A 17,662-nucleotide genomic window follows, 5' to 3' on the forward strand; every position below is an offset into this window, starting at 1 on the left:
TCAAAGCTAATTTTAATTTTTAGGGTATTTAATAATAGAACACTTATTAGATTCTGTTAGATTTCTGCACTTCCAGATTTGTTTTGTTGTAGATTTAGAGAAGTTCAATTTAAAATGCTCACAACACCAGAACAACAGAAAAAAAACAGTGAAAACAATCTAATATTTATCACTTTTATTTCATATTTTTATATAAATCTCTGTCAAATGAAAATAACTAAATGATAGACAAATCATACATATTTACACAATTTATAAAAGGAAAAAAAAATAATTTGTGTTGGTTTGAAGAATTCTTTGTTGCCTCCGCCTCCAGAATATAGTTTTTAAAGTTCAAAGCAAATAGAAGCAGTACATTTTATAGACATTTGTAATAATGTTCAAGACATGTACAGGTCAGGCAGATCCCTCCCATAAAAACAGATCATCTTACAGCCTACTGAAGTGAACATTCTGACGAGAACAAACAAAAAGAAAGTTGAATATTTGGTGTGTTGATGGTTAGTGGTTCAGTGTCAGTTGTAACCCCGATGTAAGGGCTCGCACAAGCTGCCAGTTAAGTCACGCCCTGTGGCTGTAACAGTGTGGTGACGTAGGCTACATAAAAAAAATAAAATAAAAACATGTATGTGCAAGGGATAAGGCTAAACCAGTGCACTGCTACCAGTTCATGACCTAATTCAAGCAAACAAACAAAACAAAAAAAACTCTTCAGTTGATCCCAGTCTTTTTGGCAAGATTTTCAGAACAGAACATGATTTCCTGCAGTACCAAACCAAAACGGCCTCAGATTGGACATTTACAGACTGAGCTGATGACTGCTGAACCACCATCATGAAAACTGAAACCAGCTCAAAGATGGAGAACGTGTAAGAACTGCTGCTTTCAGACTCTTTAACATCAAACCTTATGAAGGATAAAGAGGTAGGACATGTGACCTTTTCATCGTGTATTGCTGGAATTCAGCCTTTCAGAAACTCAAAGTAGAGAAAAAAACGTGTTCAGACAGGAGTTTGTGAAGCGGATCCTTTAAACCAAAAGGCTGACTGTGGATGGCTTCCTTAACGGTTTTTGTGGCAGTCTGTAAATACTGTCCGAAAATAGGAGTCGAGCAGGAAACAAAAGCAGTGTTTATAAACTGTATGGCAGCATCTTGATGGGACACTCCTATGTGAAGAAAAACCCTCTGTGTAACTTTTAGGAAAGTGTCTCATGACTTCATACTTCATAGAAAAGCTTTACTCTCAAATCAAATAAGGCTTCCAAGGTTCCAGCCTGGAATCAGAGCAGTGTATGAACTAAACATCATTTCACTCTTACAACCTGTCAGGAGAGGTCACTTCAAATATCTATCAAACAACACGAGCCCTGTGCTCTACTCGCTGAAAAAAAAGGCATAACTTGCTCCTGCGGAGCGTCGACTAGTGGATGATAGAGGACAGTTATTGCATCGCGATGTAAAAAGGGTTAAGACAACGTCACGAAGAAACTCAGATCATGCAGCACATGGATTAATCCCTACCTAAAGGAAGCTGTAACACACAAAAAAAGGTGCATTCATTTACTTCTACCAGCATGAAAACAATGGAACGCAATCTCACGTGTTGTAAGATCTTTCAAAAATGTTAGCATTAAAATTCTTAGTGCAACTAATAAACGTGGATGGGACAGTTGATGCAGCACTGATTAGACTGACCGTAAACTCGCAGTCAGTGAAGCGTACTTTAACTATTCATTTCTCAGACATTCACTATTTTCTATTTTCTTTACAAAAATTAAAAAAACAAAACAAAAAAAAATAAACGTAGTTTTCCTCTCAGCAGGTGTGCCGTGCAAAAAATATAAAGCAGGTGGGCAGGAGAAAAAAGTGGGAGATTTGTCTTTTTATGAAGACAGTAGTTTTGAAATATGCAATATCTGGCCAAAAAAAATAAAAAATAAAAATGAAACAAATCCATTCAGGCAGCGCCCTCTTTCCATGCAGAATCCCCCCAAACATTCATGGCTGCAGTGCTCGGACTCTCATACATTCTGTGCTCCTTCAAACACTTTCTTTGCAGCAGGGATGAAAAGAAAAGATTGTACAGCAATATCAATGGAGATACCTGGTGTTGGTCAGAGGGTTAGCATACAGGGACTTGCCCTCTTCTTCCACATGCTGCTTCTACCATCTCATCTTTTCAGTGGAAGTCCATGGAGTGACTCTGCCCGCCTTCCTTCTGCAGAGCTACAACATAGCTATGCTCTCTGGAGTACAGTTGAGATGCGTCGACGTGCTGCTTCCGCCGGGAGACTTGAGGCCCTTGGTGGCGCTGGCCAGCGTGGAGCTGTGGGAGCCGGGGCCCATCATGACCCCTGAGCTGTGCTGGCTCATCTGCAGGCCCGCCATCATGGTCTCTCTGGTGACGGTGCCAAACTCATAGGTGAAAGTACCGTAGAAGATCAGGATGTCCACAGTGAAGATCCACTCGCAGATGGCTGCAGCATGCTGGAGGAGGAAACTCTCATGGATGAAGAAGATGCCGCCTGGAGGAGGAGCGAGTTAAGGGAAACACAAGCTGCTGCTGATGCAAAAGCTTTTTTAAAAAAAGTCCTTTCTGAAGGATACTGAGGACAAGCGATATCATGGCTCCTAACGACAGAGCCACCCTGAAATGAGCCATCCAGTAGTCCAGAGTGGTCATAGCTACTCTGTAGGTGAGCACACACTGCAGGCACACAAACAGCAGCCCAGCTGGAAATGCGACGCCAGCACCAACGTAATGAAGAGATTTGGCATGATCGACCTGCCAGACAGACACAGGACGTCATGAAGGGTTAGCTGCTCCTGTTTCTTATAGTGTACCTGCGGAGCTCAGAGATCAGGATCATTCACTTCAGCTTATTCATTGTTGGTTTTTACCTGAAAGTTTCCCACCATGACCAAACCGATGGCGTTGATGCAGCCAGACACCAGCGCGCTGGTGTTAACCCAACCCTGGTGACTGTGTTCAATCATCTGAGCGTAGCGCAGGAAGCACACCATCACCACTGAGGGAGAACAAACACGCTCAATCAGATCTGTTCAGACGAAGAGGCAGCTTTCTTCAGACGGCAGAGCCTGACACTAATGCGCTTTGAAGTCTGGATGACGTTACTGCAGACACAACTACTGTGTTACACATTTATGGAAGACAAAGCATCCTTCGTGTTTTTCACGTTTGAAAGAAAAACAAATGCAGAATTTAAAGGATGGAAATATTAATTTATTTCCCACAAAGAACGTCCAATAATTTCATTCTTGCTCAAACTCAAATTATTAAAAAAAAAATGTACAGAAAAATAAAACACTAGATAAACAGAAATACTTTAAAATAATATAATGTCACATTAGTAACATGGAAAAGCTCGAGTGAGGAGCTTCTCTGCTACTTTAGCATAAAAGTTAGAGTGACTGGGACTGTCGTCGAAAAATATCAGAATAGAAAGACAACCAAACATCCATGTGATTGATGTGTACTAATGAAGGAAGGATGCATTTGTGCCTTCCATAAGTCTATGAAGTTAGAGCGATGCTTCTATGAACGTTTTTGCTGCATCAGCAAAAGCTGAATTGAAGTTTTATGCAAGACAGCAAATTCCCGTTTAAATGAAAATTAATGGCATAATTTATAGAAAATATGTAATTGAGATATTCTGGAATTGTTGTGTTTTGCTAACCTTTCACTTTAGGAAAAAACTGCAGCTTCATGCAACATGAGAAAATGCTGTACATCGTTTCATACAAGCAAAAATGTAGTTTGTTAAATTAACGTTTAATAAAAAGTAAGTTGACACAGGAATATTAAATATTTATTAACCAGTACAGCATAAATAAGCTAAATATTAATGTAAATTGTCATTATTTGGATCTATTTATGTATTAGCTGTGAGCCGATAGCCTCTTTTATCCCTTTAAATGGGTAACAACAGCAGCTTTCCATCGCAGTTGTGAAAACGATTAGTAACAATGGAGTTACTGTAGTGTGCTGCAGCGATAATTTGACTATTGAACAGAGTCGTGCTTCTCCTAAAGTCCCACCCTCTCCACTTACCCATGAAGGCTCCAACGTTGCCTATCAGGCTGAAGAGGCAGCTTTCAGGAGGGAAGGAGCCGCATTTACTGCAGACAACAGGACAAAAACAGATTCTACGTGAATACACGTCAACAGGAATCAAACAGAACTTTGAAAACGTTTCACTGCTCGTTTTGCACGTCATCTTCTACTTTGAATAAAAGATTCATCAGTAATGAGTCGCAGCAGTTTTTGAAGGGAAAAAAAATACTGAAAATAATAACTTTAATAATATTTAGCCTAATTTTTTAAATAATAGACTGATGTTCATTAAGCCCCAAAGAGTGAGTAAAAGTTATAAATGAGTCAGCAGCCCTCATTATTACTAACTTAAAAGGGAAAGCCGGGGAGGGGCTTCAACTTGAAGCGAAAAACACACCAGCATCAATTCAATGATGATACAAAAAAAACGGTGGTGTCAGATTTTATATCCACTTAAATAAACACAGTTCACATAATTAAATTATTCAGGATAATAAAACTAACATTTAAAAGCAAATAAAAGATCCTATTTTGCTTTAGACAGAACTGAGCAGAACTCGGGTGCACAGATAAACTAAATCAGACAAGTTTCCTGATTCTAAACTGCAGAAGTACTCAAACGTGATCATTTAAAACTCCAGGGTATATAAAAAGTGGGCCATTCTGCACCACTTTGTAAATGTACAAATTTTCAGACAACATGCCTTCCAAGAAAGCTCAACGTTCTGTCTTCTTTATATTTTAAGCATCAACTGCAATTTGTCAAAATGCAGGTCTCAGAGTCGCTGTCGTTCTACCAACACCATGATGAGGTTTGTGCAGCAACAATGCCATCTCTCCCTTTGGACCCGCTGTGTCCGGGATCGTCAGATGGATGTCTGGTCATCGCCGGGCCCCCGGCCCACATCAACAGCCATCATCATGCCCCCGGCGCTGCTACCACCTGATTTTTACCAATCAAATGTTGGCAGTGAGATGGCAGCACGGGGGCAAGCAGTCTGAAATCGATCAATCTGCAGACACTTTTGGGGACCTGGACACCCTCCTATCAGTCAATCATCACGGTGCTGCCACCGCGCAACCTCCAAATGTGCCCGGGCGGCTACTGACCAATGTCATCCAGTTGCCGTAAAATGTAAAACTTTTTCTTAAAATCTTCCGCCACCCAATTTTGGGATAAGTGACTGTAGTCTTATATAACAAATATCAGAGAGACGGAGATGATTGGCTGCAGTAGGGACTGTAATTTTAACTTTTCTTAGTGTGGACATAAACTAGAAGTTAATGGAAAACTAAACATAACTGCAAAAATGGAGCGCAGATGTTCTTTGAGACTCAAACTGTAAAATGAAGGATACAGGATTACCACAACTGAACACTCAGTACTGGACCGTTGACATGCTAACAACCATCACAGCTGAACGTCTGCTAAATCCTTGTAACAACTGGACGTGAACCTTTACAGGACCTTACTGGAGAGCGAGAAGCCGAGGGAACAACCAAGAATTCGAGCTGGGACAGAATGAGGGTACTTCAGACACTATTAAAAGGCCTTAGTCATTTCTAACAAAAGGGCTTTTGTACTGCCCAATTTGGAAAAGCTTATTTGAAAGTTTCACACATGAAAGTTATGCAAACCGTGGGATAAAGAGGCACAGAGCAGCAACACACAAGATTCTAAAATCAAGTTAAAATGAATTCATTCCGACACAATAACCTTTTGTTTTCTGAGACAAATCCAAAGTTCTGACTAGAAAAAAAAACATAAGACCTGATGAGAGGAATGTCCTGGATGGTGCAGCACGTCTTTGGGAAGCCTGGTCGGGGCAAGTCTTCTGTGCACGTTACATTGTAGGTCCTGCAACGACAAAAACAATGAGCTCAGTTTGTTTAATCCAGCAGCAAATAAAGGCAACCGAAGAAATATCACCTACCAGTTCTCTACGGGACACACATGGTGATTCATCACAGCCATGTAATATCTGTAGAGTAAAATAAACCTTGATTTAAACAGATTCCATTTATTTAATGAATTTAACATGTAAATAAGGTATGATCACTACACTTATTTGGTGAATTTTTGCTCTCCCCTGTCATTGTGTAACAATAGAAAAGTGTTGACAGAACCACTACAGGCACTCAGACTCACACTATCCATATTCCTGTGATGGAAAAGGCAGCCAGGCTGACAGGCAGGACGATCCAGGCAGTCATTGGTGTGGCAGTGAGCCAGCTTTGTCCCAAGCATGGGGTATGAGGGGGGCTTAGGACTTGAGTGGCAACACAACAGGAGAGATCAGGAAAGGGGGTGGGTGGGGGTTTGGGGTCACTAATACAGAGGGAAACACACAAGGAGGGGACATGAGAGGACAAAAGGGGAAAATGGCACCGCTCCTCCTCCTCCACAGGACCCAGCAACCAGAAGCAACCTGCAGCAGGATGACAGGCAGGTTATGTCAAATATGAATAAAGAGACTGCAGTTAATGAGTTCGTTACACAGCTGTTGTATTTTACAATTCATTCATTTCTATATTCTGTATTTTTTCTAATATATTTGCTTCTTTCATTTGCTTTTCTTCAGTGTTCCTCATTTTCAGAGGGAAGTTTACTTCATTTTTCTACATAAGCATACTCAAAAACCAAAGAGTGCATCACGTTTTGCAACTAGCTGTCATCAGAAACAAGATGCAAAACCACTTTTTATCTCACGCTTAAGGCTGTAAAACTTGTGACCCATAATAAAGCAGCTTTCATCCTTAACTCAGACAAAAATCCAGAAACAGTGTGAAAAACAGCAAATGGAACCTAAATCTAAAACACAACATAAAAGGTTGGGGCAGGTCATGGAAGGTAAAACTTTACGCTATGAATGAATGACAGCAAACCTCAAGAAAGCTGATGCGGCCTTGTAAAAAGACCTGCTAAAATCAAGCGTAAAGCATGTGGCGTTCACCTGAAAACCAGTCTTGCAATGCACTTTTTCACCCAGACACAGAAAAAAACATTCCCTTTTCACTTTATATTTGCTGAAAATGAATTTAAAATATCATACATTTTTAAACACAGAGTGCTTTTCTGCACTTTGCATTCATCTTTCATCACTGTTCTTCAACGATTGCTCCTGCATTTTTAGGTAAGATTTTGATAAATAATAGCACAAGTGTGTAGAAGCTGTTTTTCTTAAGTATAGTCAGATAATTTGTTCCAACACAACTAAAAAGAGCACCTTAAAAAAAAAACATGTTGGTTAACAAATAATTAACAGCACTTTTGAAGCATGAAAAGGAGCTTTGAGAGAACAGTGTGTTCCTTTAAAGAACCACAGCTTAACCAAGGTCATGAGTGTGGTGAAGAGAAGCAGTGGGACAACAGCCATATCAGTTTACAAAGCCTACTGTTACAAATGTGTCCTTGGTATGTCAGAGAGAAAGTGAACAGCAAGTTAAAAAGAGGAAGGAAAAAACTACATCCAAAGTGAACACGCAAAAAAAAAAAAAAAATGATTTTTTTTAATTAGATATAGTCAATTGTGTTTTAATAGAAACATAAAAGATCCTAAAAGTTTTGCTAAGAGGGTTTCACCACATTTTTTAAAATCTTGAGACTGTTGTGTAGCACAAATAATTTGGATTGAAACTATGGACCTTATACAACATAAATAGTCCAGAAAAATATCAATATATATTTAATCTTTTTGGTCTATTTGCTTGTTAAAGAGCAAGCTAATTAATCAAAACCAAGGCTTTTTTTCTTTTTGGTACTTCAACGTTTCAAGCACAAACAGGCTGTTTTTAGGTAATTTTCTCCATACAGTTTAGTAGCTAGCAGGCAAATCTTGTTTTGGGTCAACAATGGAGAAGAGAATTTAAAGGCCATCAAATGTTACACAAACTAATGTGATTTTAAATTCATACCTTATAGAAAACATTTTTAACAACTGTAATTAAATCCAACATTCCATATTTTTATCAGCACTGCAATAAAATATAAGAAAAGTCCTGTTTATAGTCGTCACCACCAGACAGACGGACAATGAACTATTCATTCAACTACAGTTAAAGCAAAACAACGTTAACAAAGAGAAAAATTGATCTGACAAGTAAATGCAGAACTAAACATTACCGCAACTGATCTCATGCAGCCAACCTAAAATGTTATTCCCTCCTCTCCCCACATACATCTTAAATTTCGTGTAAATCCATTAAAATTCAAAATGGCTTAAATAAATACTCATTGATTCATTAAAAAGGGTGAAAATAAATAGGTTTGGACTTCTTACCTCTGCTAGAATGTGTGATGCTTAACTATGTCAATTTGTAGTAATATCTTTAAATTGTTTACACATTTTCTCTTTCTCTTCAATGATAAATTTCAGGCTTGTGATGCCATGATTTCTCTTTAAAATTCTTCATTCATTTACCTAATAGATGAACAATAATAGAAATCAAACAAAGAAAAAATGATTTGAATGAAAAGGGAAATATTATTTTAATTTTTTAATCAACTGTAATTAATTAACTTTAAGTTACATTTACAGACATGGTGATGTGTCTTAAAATGTAAATAAAAATATGTATAAGAGAGGGCCGTAAACTGACTCTCCACTGCTATTTTTGAGCAAATACAACTACAAACAAGACTCAAAACAACTGCAACACTTTACGTTTTAAAAATACTTGCTAAATATATAATTTTTTTCCCGGTCAACTTTAACCAAACCAAGCGCTAAAACAATTCATCTCAATTAAAAACCAGGTAACGATACCGTTAGCATCATTAGCTTAAAGCTAGCTAGCGAGCTAGTTAGCTTACACTTTGCCAGTTGCCTTGACGTGACTCTTGGTGGCGTCTTGATTTCCGCAAACCTACTAGAAAACTGCTACTAAAATACATTTGGACAACACGAACACCTTTGCCACTTGAGAAGCGTGAGCAGATAGAGGAGCTTTTACCTACCTTCCACCTGCTATGCCAGCCACAGACCTCAACAGCCGTGTTTTCCCTTTAAAAACAGATTTTTTTTTCTTATTCTCTTTTTAGCAAATGAGGCAAGCGGGGGGCTGTAACTTCCGGTAGAGTTTTTCAAAATAATCCTCACATCTACAGTGAAACTTTTTACTCTTACGAATATCTAAAAAAAATGTATCTTCCTAAAATAGATTTATTTTACAGTAACTTAGAAAAACAGTTTAAATTTTAAATTTCATCTTATTTTCCAACTACGACAAAACTCAGTGACTCACAAGGTCATCTGTGACTTTAGGCTCAAGTACACAGGAAACAAGCAGTGACAGAGATATTTTACATAAAACACGTTTTACTTCCCTGTAAACAAAACACTGTTGTTGATACCACATAAAATTTCCTGGCTAAATGATTGAATTGTTCGCTGTCCTTCCGTATAGCAGATCACCGACCAGTCAAACATAATCAAAATTTTAAAAGTCAGAACTTTAAAATCACTTTTTACTTCTCATAAGGTTTCCTTTAAAATACATTATTTTACACACTTTATTTAATAAATATTTTAAAATGATTTAAGAATACATACATGTATATTCAATACATACCATTTTGAAATAAATTCATTTCACAACCAGATTTTTTCTGAAAATAGCAATGTAACATATCAATAAATGTGTTAAACTCAAGATAGAGCTTACATGTAACTAGAAATACAACATGGCACTAATTTAATAAATAAAATATTTGGCCTTGCTGCAGGTTCAGTACAGATGTCCAAAAAGGAAATTTCTCAGTTAAATGTACTGGCTAATATAACTAAAAGAGCCCATTTTAATTCTAATAGTCAGTCAAAGTTTTGGAGTCATATTATGTGGCCTTACTGTTCATTGAAATCATGAAATAATGCTTTATTAGATTAATCAATAATCAACAAAAACTTCATTTTGTTACTTAAAAAAAAACCCGCATTTGATCTGATCAGAACTGGATTACATAATTATGCAAAACTGTAAAATGAAACGACAAAGTCGGGGTGGTGTTCTGTAAATTTGCTTTTTCCCACTCCGTTTCAAGCAATCAATCCCGCTCTACTTGATTTTAGTTAATAGTTATGATATTTAATGATATCAAATGTGATAAAATTGTGTCTTTCTTTTTGTTTTTTGTTTTCTATAGTTTCTAATCACTGCATTTCATTATTTCTGTCATAAGTTTGAAATATTTGTGTTCTGTCCTGTATTTTTCACGATCTATGCTTGAAATAAAGCAAATCAATCAATCAAACATTTACTTCTGCTTTAGATGTTAATGAAATTAGCTAATTTTAAAACCCCATGATTGATCAGTGACCCAATAATTTCTTTCCCCTAAATCACTTACAGAACTGATTATAATACTAAACTCTGAAAAAAAAAATTATTGTTATCTTTAGGAAAGTGCTTCAGTAACCTATACCAATTTTTTGACTCTTTAAAATCTTTGCTGTCCCTACAAATATGAGAATAAAATAATAAGTGAAAAATCTAAAGGTTTATTATGCATTATAATGTAAAAGATACATTTGATAAGTCTAAATCAAGACAGAAAATATAAAAACGTGATTGGGTAATTGAAAAATTAATGGAGCAGAACCACTGAAATACCTCAGAGAGACTTTGGTCGATTTTCATTAGCCTCATAAGGGTAGTGGTGTTTTACCAAAAATGTTTGAAAAAAAGTAGATGTGATGACCATAAATTAGGATAGGGTATTGTCTGGGCCCAGAAGGAAAACCTCACAGCTGTAATGATCTGTGAAGTAGGCGACCCTCTCTTTATCAGCAGAGTCCTGGAGGTAGACAGGATTCTTTAAAATGGCTGTCTCTGCAGGTAAGGGCTGTACTGTTGGTGGAGCATTTTGTAAATTGGATGCATAAAATTGTATTTGAAAAAATGGCAATAGTGGTCATGGTAAAATGATGCTGGAGCTACTAGGAAAGAAGCCCAGAGAAAGACCAGGGCGTTCATGGGTGTAGTCTGAGGGTGGTTGATGTGAGTGAGGATGATGACGAAGATAGAATTGTAGGAAGATAAAAAAACGCTTTGCAAAAACTGACATTAAAGGACTGTGTAATTTTCTAGTTAAAACTTTGGAGTTAAAAACTGTTGCTTATTTGCATTTTTTTGTTTTTATAACCTTTTGCAAGCTTGATAAAATAAAATGCAGCCCAGGAAAAACCTGTGTTAACTACTTTTCTGAGACCATTCACTTTCAGCTTCTTTTTTTTAACAAGTTATCTTTTGCTAATTTATTCTTTATTAGTTCTTTTTTAATTTTTAGTTCAATTTTTTTGACCCAATGGTGACTTTTATTAGAAACTACAGCTTTTTTTCTGTTTAACCAATCTGATGTTTTATTTTCCTATTTGATGGTCTTTTTGTATTTTTTTTATGACATTGAAGACAAGTGGTTTCGAAAATTGTGATGTGCAAAGCTTAGCTTTGGTATCGCTTTTATGTACATTTGTTGTCATGAAAACCACGTTGTTATCTGTAAACTGTGGAAACAGGAGTGGTTAGTAAGCACTAAAGTCTCTGCAAATACATACATGATAAGCTGTCATTGTGGACTGCAGCCACAGCAGCATGTGTTGTAGCTGAATCATCTATAGTTGAATTTTTCAGATGTTAATATTACAGAACAGACTCCAGATGCTGTCAAAGCAACAACAGTGATTAAAACTTCCACTGTTTCATAAGCAGCTTTGATAGAATATTTCTAAATCTGATCTCTAAATCTTGAGGATATTGCAGACAGTAAGGGAGTCAAAGACTTTGAAAGAAGATAAATGGTTTCCTAATTCAGCTTCATGGCCAGCTTTTTGATCAAAAAGAGACAGTTTTGTCCAACAAATTGTTGTTTTTTTCATATAAATAAAAAAAAAAGTTTCTGTGACAAGTAGATCCGCAGTGTTGCTTTGTCTATCCATTTTATGTAATGGGCCGATGGGCTCAAAGAGTTGTTCAATGGGGTCTGTTTTCTTTGTTCAGGCAATAAAACTTTAGGGTGTCATACTTGGCAATAATTTATGACCAAAGCCTTATCTAATGCTGTTGTCTTTGTGACTATTTTAAAAATGTCTTTCTGAAAATGATCATTTAAGGTTATTTCTATAAAAGGCAACAAAAATGTTAGTGTAGGACGTTTGTTAGTCATTTGTTAGAGGTCACGTATAAAAAATAAATTCTTAAATTGATTATTGGTTTCATTTTTTCAAGTCCCACTCCCACCATCTTTTGGTCTATTTTAAAATTCTCTCCCAGTTTTTTTTTTAATTACTATTATTCTGTTTTGAACCAAAAAAAAAAATTTGTACTGTTTTCTTGGCCATAGCTTCTGTGAAGCGGCTGCAGCTCATTAGAAATTCAACTCTGGGTTGTAGGCGGGACTGTTGGGGGGACCCCGCCCCTTTCCCCTCCTTGTTTCTTAGTTCTCCTGCTAGCTTACAGACCCTCACACCCCCAACCTAACATTTTGCAAAAATGGCTAGCAGTATTGGAGCTATCAGCTGTACAGTTTTGAGCCAAATGCATATACTGTACGTCTAGGATTAGAATTGCAACCCGCTACAGCGCACATCTCTGAATTCATGCTCCCCTGAGTGTGAGTGTGGAGAAGCAGAGCAGAAAGCTTGCAGCCCGCCCAGTGTATTTTTTATGTCACAAATACAAACTTTTTCAAACACATTTTCCTCTGGATCTGATTCATTACAATTTGAATTAAAAAATATTCAGAAATTCAATTTTGAGCTTAATTTTCTTTAAATGTGTCCTCCATCATCAGAAAAATGCCATAAGAACATGTTAAAACTTTTAATTGGAGTTGGTTTTTAATAGTTTGACCCTATTTATTCAGAGTGGGTGGTAAAAGAATATTAACTATAAGGTTAGCATACTTCATAGCTGATGTTGTCTGACCGGGGCTTGCAGAATGCCATCTGTGATCAGTCTGGACTGTTAATCAGCGAGCAGGACAATAATCTCATAGCCAATAAGAGGATTCAGTTAGCAAATTAAGTTATGTTCCATATATGCATTTTTACCAGTAATTTCCTCTAACTCCCACCTCATTACTGATTCCTCACATCTGATGTTTTTCATAGATTTTTTTTAACTGTTTTTACAGTAAAGTCTGACAGCCCCCACACCCCTTCCCCATCAGGAAGAAGGCTAAAGCTTAAAGCTTTGATCCTCTTTATGTATCGACCGGCCCGCCTTTGTCCCCCCACCATCACACACATTTAACACTAAGAAAAGTAAAAAGTAAAATAAAATAACTTAATAAGATTCAATGATCAATACTCTAAAAGAAAAGCATGGACATTAAATAAAAATAATTTAAAATAATAATAATTAAAAAAAATAGTTCCACTTTGCTCTAGAAACAAGCTGAAAGCAATAAAAGACACCAGCAGTGTTTTCCAGTCATAACCTTCCACTTGTCAAGTAATCCGTGGGGATTTCAGAAAGATAAGTGCATGTCATAATTCCCATGCATGGGTGAACTATATTATGAGAAAGTATTTTGAGCTTTTATAAAATAAATAATATTTGTGATTGGTAAATTGGCAAAAGTAAATAAAGATTGTATTCTACATTTTTTTAGCTCCTCATAGCTGTGCGATGTGAAACGCTTTACTGCCAGTGTAATGTCATCCAAGCAGCTCAGCAGAGGATAATGGTATTTAGATGTTCTGTAAACACCCGGATCTTCTCAGTCAGCAACATTAATGGGGGCATGAGGCATCCTGCTCATGTGCTCCATGCTTAGGCAAAGGAGGCATTAGAAACGAGTGACCCTGGGCAGTCGGCGCTACGGAGCAGACCCAGGGGATCACGATGGGGAGCACCAAAAAGGTGGGAAATATTTGGAACAGAAGACAGAGTCTTTTCTCCAACTACAAAGTGACAGACTCTGATGCAAACAGAAGACCTTCAGAGATTGTTTATCCTTTAGCCAAGGAGAGCTGCGTGAAGACATGGAACTCTATGCAAGAGCTGAGCAGGGACATTTACGATATCTATGCAGAATATGAGGACGAAGAGGATGAAAGTCCTTCAGTGGGCTTCCCCAGACAGATCTCTCCCTCCAAGAAGAACTACGTGATCAACATCAATGTAGGAGGGAAGCCTTACCAGATAGCCTACAAGATGGCAGCGAAGTACCCCAAGACCAGGATAGGACGACTGGCCACCTACACAGATCACAACATGAAGCTGGACCTCTGTGATGACTATATAGTGACTAACAATGAGTACTTCTTTGATCGGGATCCGGAGATCTTCCATTGCATCTTCAACTTCTACAGGACTGGGGTGTTGTGGATCAAAGATGAGCTGTGTCCTCGCAACTTCCTAGAGGAGATCAACTACTGGGGCGTCAGGATCAAAAACACTCATCGCTGCTGCCGCATTTCCTTTGAGGAGAGGCAGGATGAGCTCAACGAGCAGCTGAAAATCCAGAGGGAGCTGGAAGCTGAGGTGGAGATCGAGGAGAACGAGGAGCTGTTCCATGATATGTTCATGGGCCAAACACGGAGAGCAATCTGGAACTTGATGGAAAAGCCTTTTTCTTCAGTCAAAGCCAAGGTGATGGCCGTAGCCTCCAGTCTGTTTGTCCTCATCTCCCTGGTGGCCATGACTCTCAACACTGTTGAGGAGATGCAGTACAGAACCCATTCAGGTCAGCTCAGTGGCAAGACCTACTGGGAGTACGTGGAGTCCATGTGCATAGCCTTTTTCACCATGGAGTACCTGCTGCGACTGATCTCCACACCCGACCTCACGTCCTTCAGCAGGAGTGTGCTCAACACCGTGGACCTAATCGCCATCCTGCCTCAGTACCTGCAGGGCATCTTGGAGTTCTTCGACAGTGAAAAGAACTACATAAAGCACGAAGCTGACATGCAGGCAGTGGGGCAGGTTGGAAAGCTGGGGCAAGTGCTCAGGATTATGAGACTGATGAGAATCTTTCGGATCTTGAAGCTGGCGCGTCACTCCACAGGTCTGAGGGCGTTTGGGTTCACTCTGCGTCAGTGCTACCAGCAAGTGGGATGCCTCTTTCTTTTCATCGCCATGGGCATCTTCAGCTTCTCTGCTATGGTTTACACCGTGGAGCACGACATGCCTCAGACAAACTTTACCAGCATCCCTCATGCGTGGTGGTGGGCAGCTGTAAGTGCAACTGTATACAACTCAACGCAAACACTGTAGGATTGTGTTTTCAGTAACAATCGAAAAATGTAGAATATTTCAGACAGGATTTGATCTACTCAAAAGCTGGCTTAGTGCATGTAGAGAACAATGGGGTCAGCTCTGCTTAAGGAAGTGCTACTTTATGCTCCAAATGATGTGATCTTTGTTGTCAATGAGAAGATTGAAAATACAATTAATCTAAAAATGTAAAATAAATGGAATTCAGAGTGTTATTAGATAGCTTCAATTAAATGAATCAGCAGGAATCCATCTCTGTTTTTATCAAAAACAGATTTAACCTCCACTCTTAAAGTACTGACAGTCCTTTTCTCTGCTTTACAGGTGAGCATCTCCACCGTGGGTTATGGGGACGTGTACCCCGAGACCATGCTGGGTCGCGTGTTCGCTTTTATCTGCATCGCCTTTGGAATCATCCTCAACGGGCTGCCCATATCCATCCTCTTCAACAAGTTCTCCGACTATTACTCTAAACTCAAGTCCAATCAGTACACGGCCTCAATGAAGAAACGAGGGAAGGTGAGATTTGCCAAGAGGACGGTAAACAAGCTTGGCAATATATTTGGAAACAAACAATAACGTCTCATTTTGGCAAAGATCTGACGGGATTTGATGAACATAAAAGCAAAAAATGGGAGAGAAGAGACTAAAAAGAAGCAGGAAAGTTGCTCAAGTCACAACCACATGTGTTTCTGAAGCTGTTATAAGCAAGTAATAGAAAAAAATTGAAGTCAATGCCAAACAGTCAAGAGTTGACTAAAAAGAGTCATAAAAATGATCTCTTCCCAGATTTGACAACACACACAAATGTCCCAATTAAAGGTTATATTTTTTTAAGTTAACATTTTTCTACTTACGTAGAACTGTAAATTAACTTGATTTGCATCTTCTGCTGAAGTCAAATGAATTTGTGATGTCCTGCAGCCACAAGAAAAAATTCTGCTCCTACTTAAATCTTCTGATGTTTCTTGCAGTTTTTTTTATCGGCTTGTAATCCTCAAACTATGCAATATTATGTACTTGCTGTACAATGCAACATTATCACAGAGCAGTTTTAAACTTTTGTTGCAATAAAAACATTTTTTTTGCTTTTGTCTACAGACTGTTTATTACCAGTGTTGTGTAAGTTGAATTTAAACTGTAATATTTTAGAATGCTTGTTGTTGTTCCCTCACTTAACCATGTAAAAGCCCACTACATCAAAGAATTGACAGAACATTTAAATATTGTGGGAATTAAGAGTTTTTTTTCAACCATTTAGTAAAATCCACAATGGGAATTGAAATAGTTTTTTTATTATGTGCAGAAATATGAGACTGGGTGAAAACAGCTCACAAATTCGAACCACATTTTTAACACAATGTAACTGTATTATAAGGAAGTAACTGTGAACAAATTCTGCATTCTTTTAGTGCAGCAAATAGTAATTTATAAAAAATGAATGACAATAGTTATTCACGCCATAAAGTTTTGGAAATTGGCATATTTTTTTTAAGCGTTTTTTTAAGATTTCAAGGCAGCAGCCATTTTGAAATGAGCAAGAAAGTCTTTCTACTGCCCCTAGTGGAATGAGGATGAAATACAGGGCAGAAAAATGCAGGTTTGCAACCCTCATCCTAGCCATGTTTTAAAAGTGGGGTCATCTGGAAACCAAAAAAAAAAAAAAAAATCAGCAGGCTTTTTTTTCCTAATTATTTTTTATCTTCACTGGCGGCAGACAATCCTGTCCACCATTGTCGTGGGAGGGATAACACATCAATATAAATGTGGGATCATCTGGACCCCATAAGATAGTACGAGGTAACGTTCTGATCATGATAATGAGATATGGGTCTCCAAAATGCAAATATAAAATATGATATGGTGATATTTGTTACTGTATCTGAACTGTGAGGCTGTTAAGCTTTACTTGACTCCAATATTATATTTAAGTTATTTTCTCTAAAGAAGTAGAACCACCAGAAAATGTTGGATTTTCTGAAATTATCATTGCCAACATGGTGGTTTACAACCACCACCTTGGCAATCATCACCTTTTGCCCACAACTCCAGATAATGAAAAGTCCAACTCTAGTTGAGATTAATAAGTGGAAGCTGTGAGTCATTGTTGACCCAACCATGTCCACCTCAAACACAAACCAAAGTTCCTATTCTACAAGAGAAGTGATGTTATGTGTTCCAAGCCACGTTTCTGTTTCAAGGACTGGAATAAAAATGCAAAATCTATAAGTCTAAAAAAAAAAAGAATTTCACATGTCCGAATTGTGTAGGTGGAAATTTCTGAACCTTGTGGGTTTTTGTGGAAAATGCTCAAAAATAAAAATGATTTCTTGAAAATATCAACAATGTACCCATAAAACTGGCTCAAA

The 17,662-nt window shown here is 37.8% G+C and overlaps 2 protein-coding genes across 3 annotated transcripts; one reads left to right on the forward strand and one right to left on the reverse strand.

Annotated features, from left to right (window-relative positions):
* Positions 1-160: 160 nt before the first annotated feature.
* LOC112148169 (transmembrane protein 150A) lies at positions 161-9,208 on the reverse strand. Of its 2 annotated transcripts, none has more exons than XM_024275015.2 (8): positions 9,034-9,208; positions 6,226-6,505; positions 6,011-6,058; positions 5,848-5,934; positions 4,074-4,141; positions 2,903-3,030; positions 2,609-2,786; positions 161-2,526 (listed from the first exon to the last, which is right to left on the reverse strand). In XM_024275015.2, the coding sequence occupies exons 2-8, from the start codon at positions 6,288-6,290 to the stop codon at positions 2,228-2,230; spliced, it is 873 nt and encodes a 290-aa protein (XP_024130783.1). In that variant the 5' UTR covers positions 6,291-6,505; positions 9,034-9,208; the 3' UTR covers positions 161-2,227. The 2 variants fall into 2 exon arrangements, with proteins under 2 accessions (XP_024130783.1, XP_036069553.1); XM_036213660.1 differs by lacking the exon at positions 9,034-9,208 and adding an exon at positions 8,890-8,988.
* Positions 9,209-13,815: 4,607 nt separating this feature from the next.
* LOC112148630 (potassium voltage-gated channel subfamily V member 2) lies at positions 13,816-17,531 on the forward strand. Its single transcript, XM_024275871.2, has 2 exons — positions 13,816-15,254; positions 15,618-17,531. The coding sequence occupies exons 1-2, from the start codon at positions 13,920-13,922 to the stop codon at positions 15,870-15,872; spliced, it is 1,590 nt and encodes a 529-aa protein (XP_024131639.1). The 5' UTR covers positions 13,816-13,919; the 3' UTR covers positions 15,873-17,531.
* Positions 17,532-17,662: the final 131 nt, after the last annotated feature.

Source organism: Oryzias melastigma, linkage group LG9, assembly GCF_002922805.2.
Source record: "Oryzias melastigma strain HK-1 linkage group LG9, ASM292280v2, whole genome shotgun sequence".
Classification (NCBI taxonomy): Eukaryota; Metazoa; Chordata; class Actinopteri; order Beloniformes; family Adrianichthyidae; genus Oryzias; species Oryzias melastigma.

Excerpts from the sequence above, each read along its gene's own strand:
- LOC112148169 (XM_024275015.2), bottom strand. The coding sequence starts at position 6,290 with ATGACTGCCTGGATCGTCCTGCCTGTCAGCCTGGCTGCCTTTTCCATC. Across the intron at positions 6,059-6,225 it reads ATCACAGGAATATGGATAGT|ATATTACATGGCTGTGATGA; the intron begins GTGAGTCTGAGT and ends TTTACTCTACAG. Across the intron at positions 2,787-2,902 it reads TCATGGTGGGAAACTTTCAG|GTCGATCATGCCAAATCTCT; the intron begins GTAAAAACCAAC and ends TCTGTCTGGCAG.
- LOC112148630 (XM_024275871.2), top strand. The coding sequence starts at position 13,920 with ATGGGGAGCACCAAAAAGGTGGGAAATATTTGGAACAGAAGACAGAGT. Across the intron at positions 15,255-15,617 it reads ATGCGTGGTGGTGGGCAGCT|GTGAGCATCTCCACCGTGGG; the intron begins GTAAGTGCAACT and ends TCTGCTTTACAG.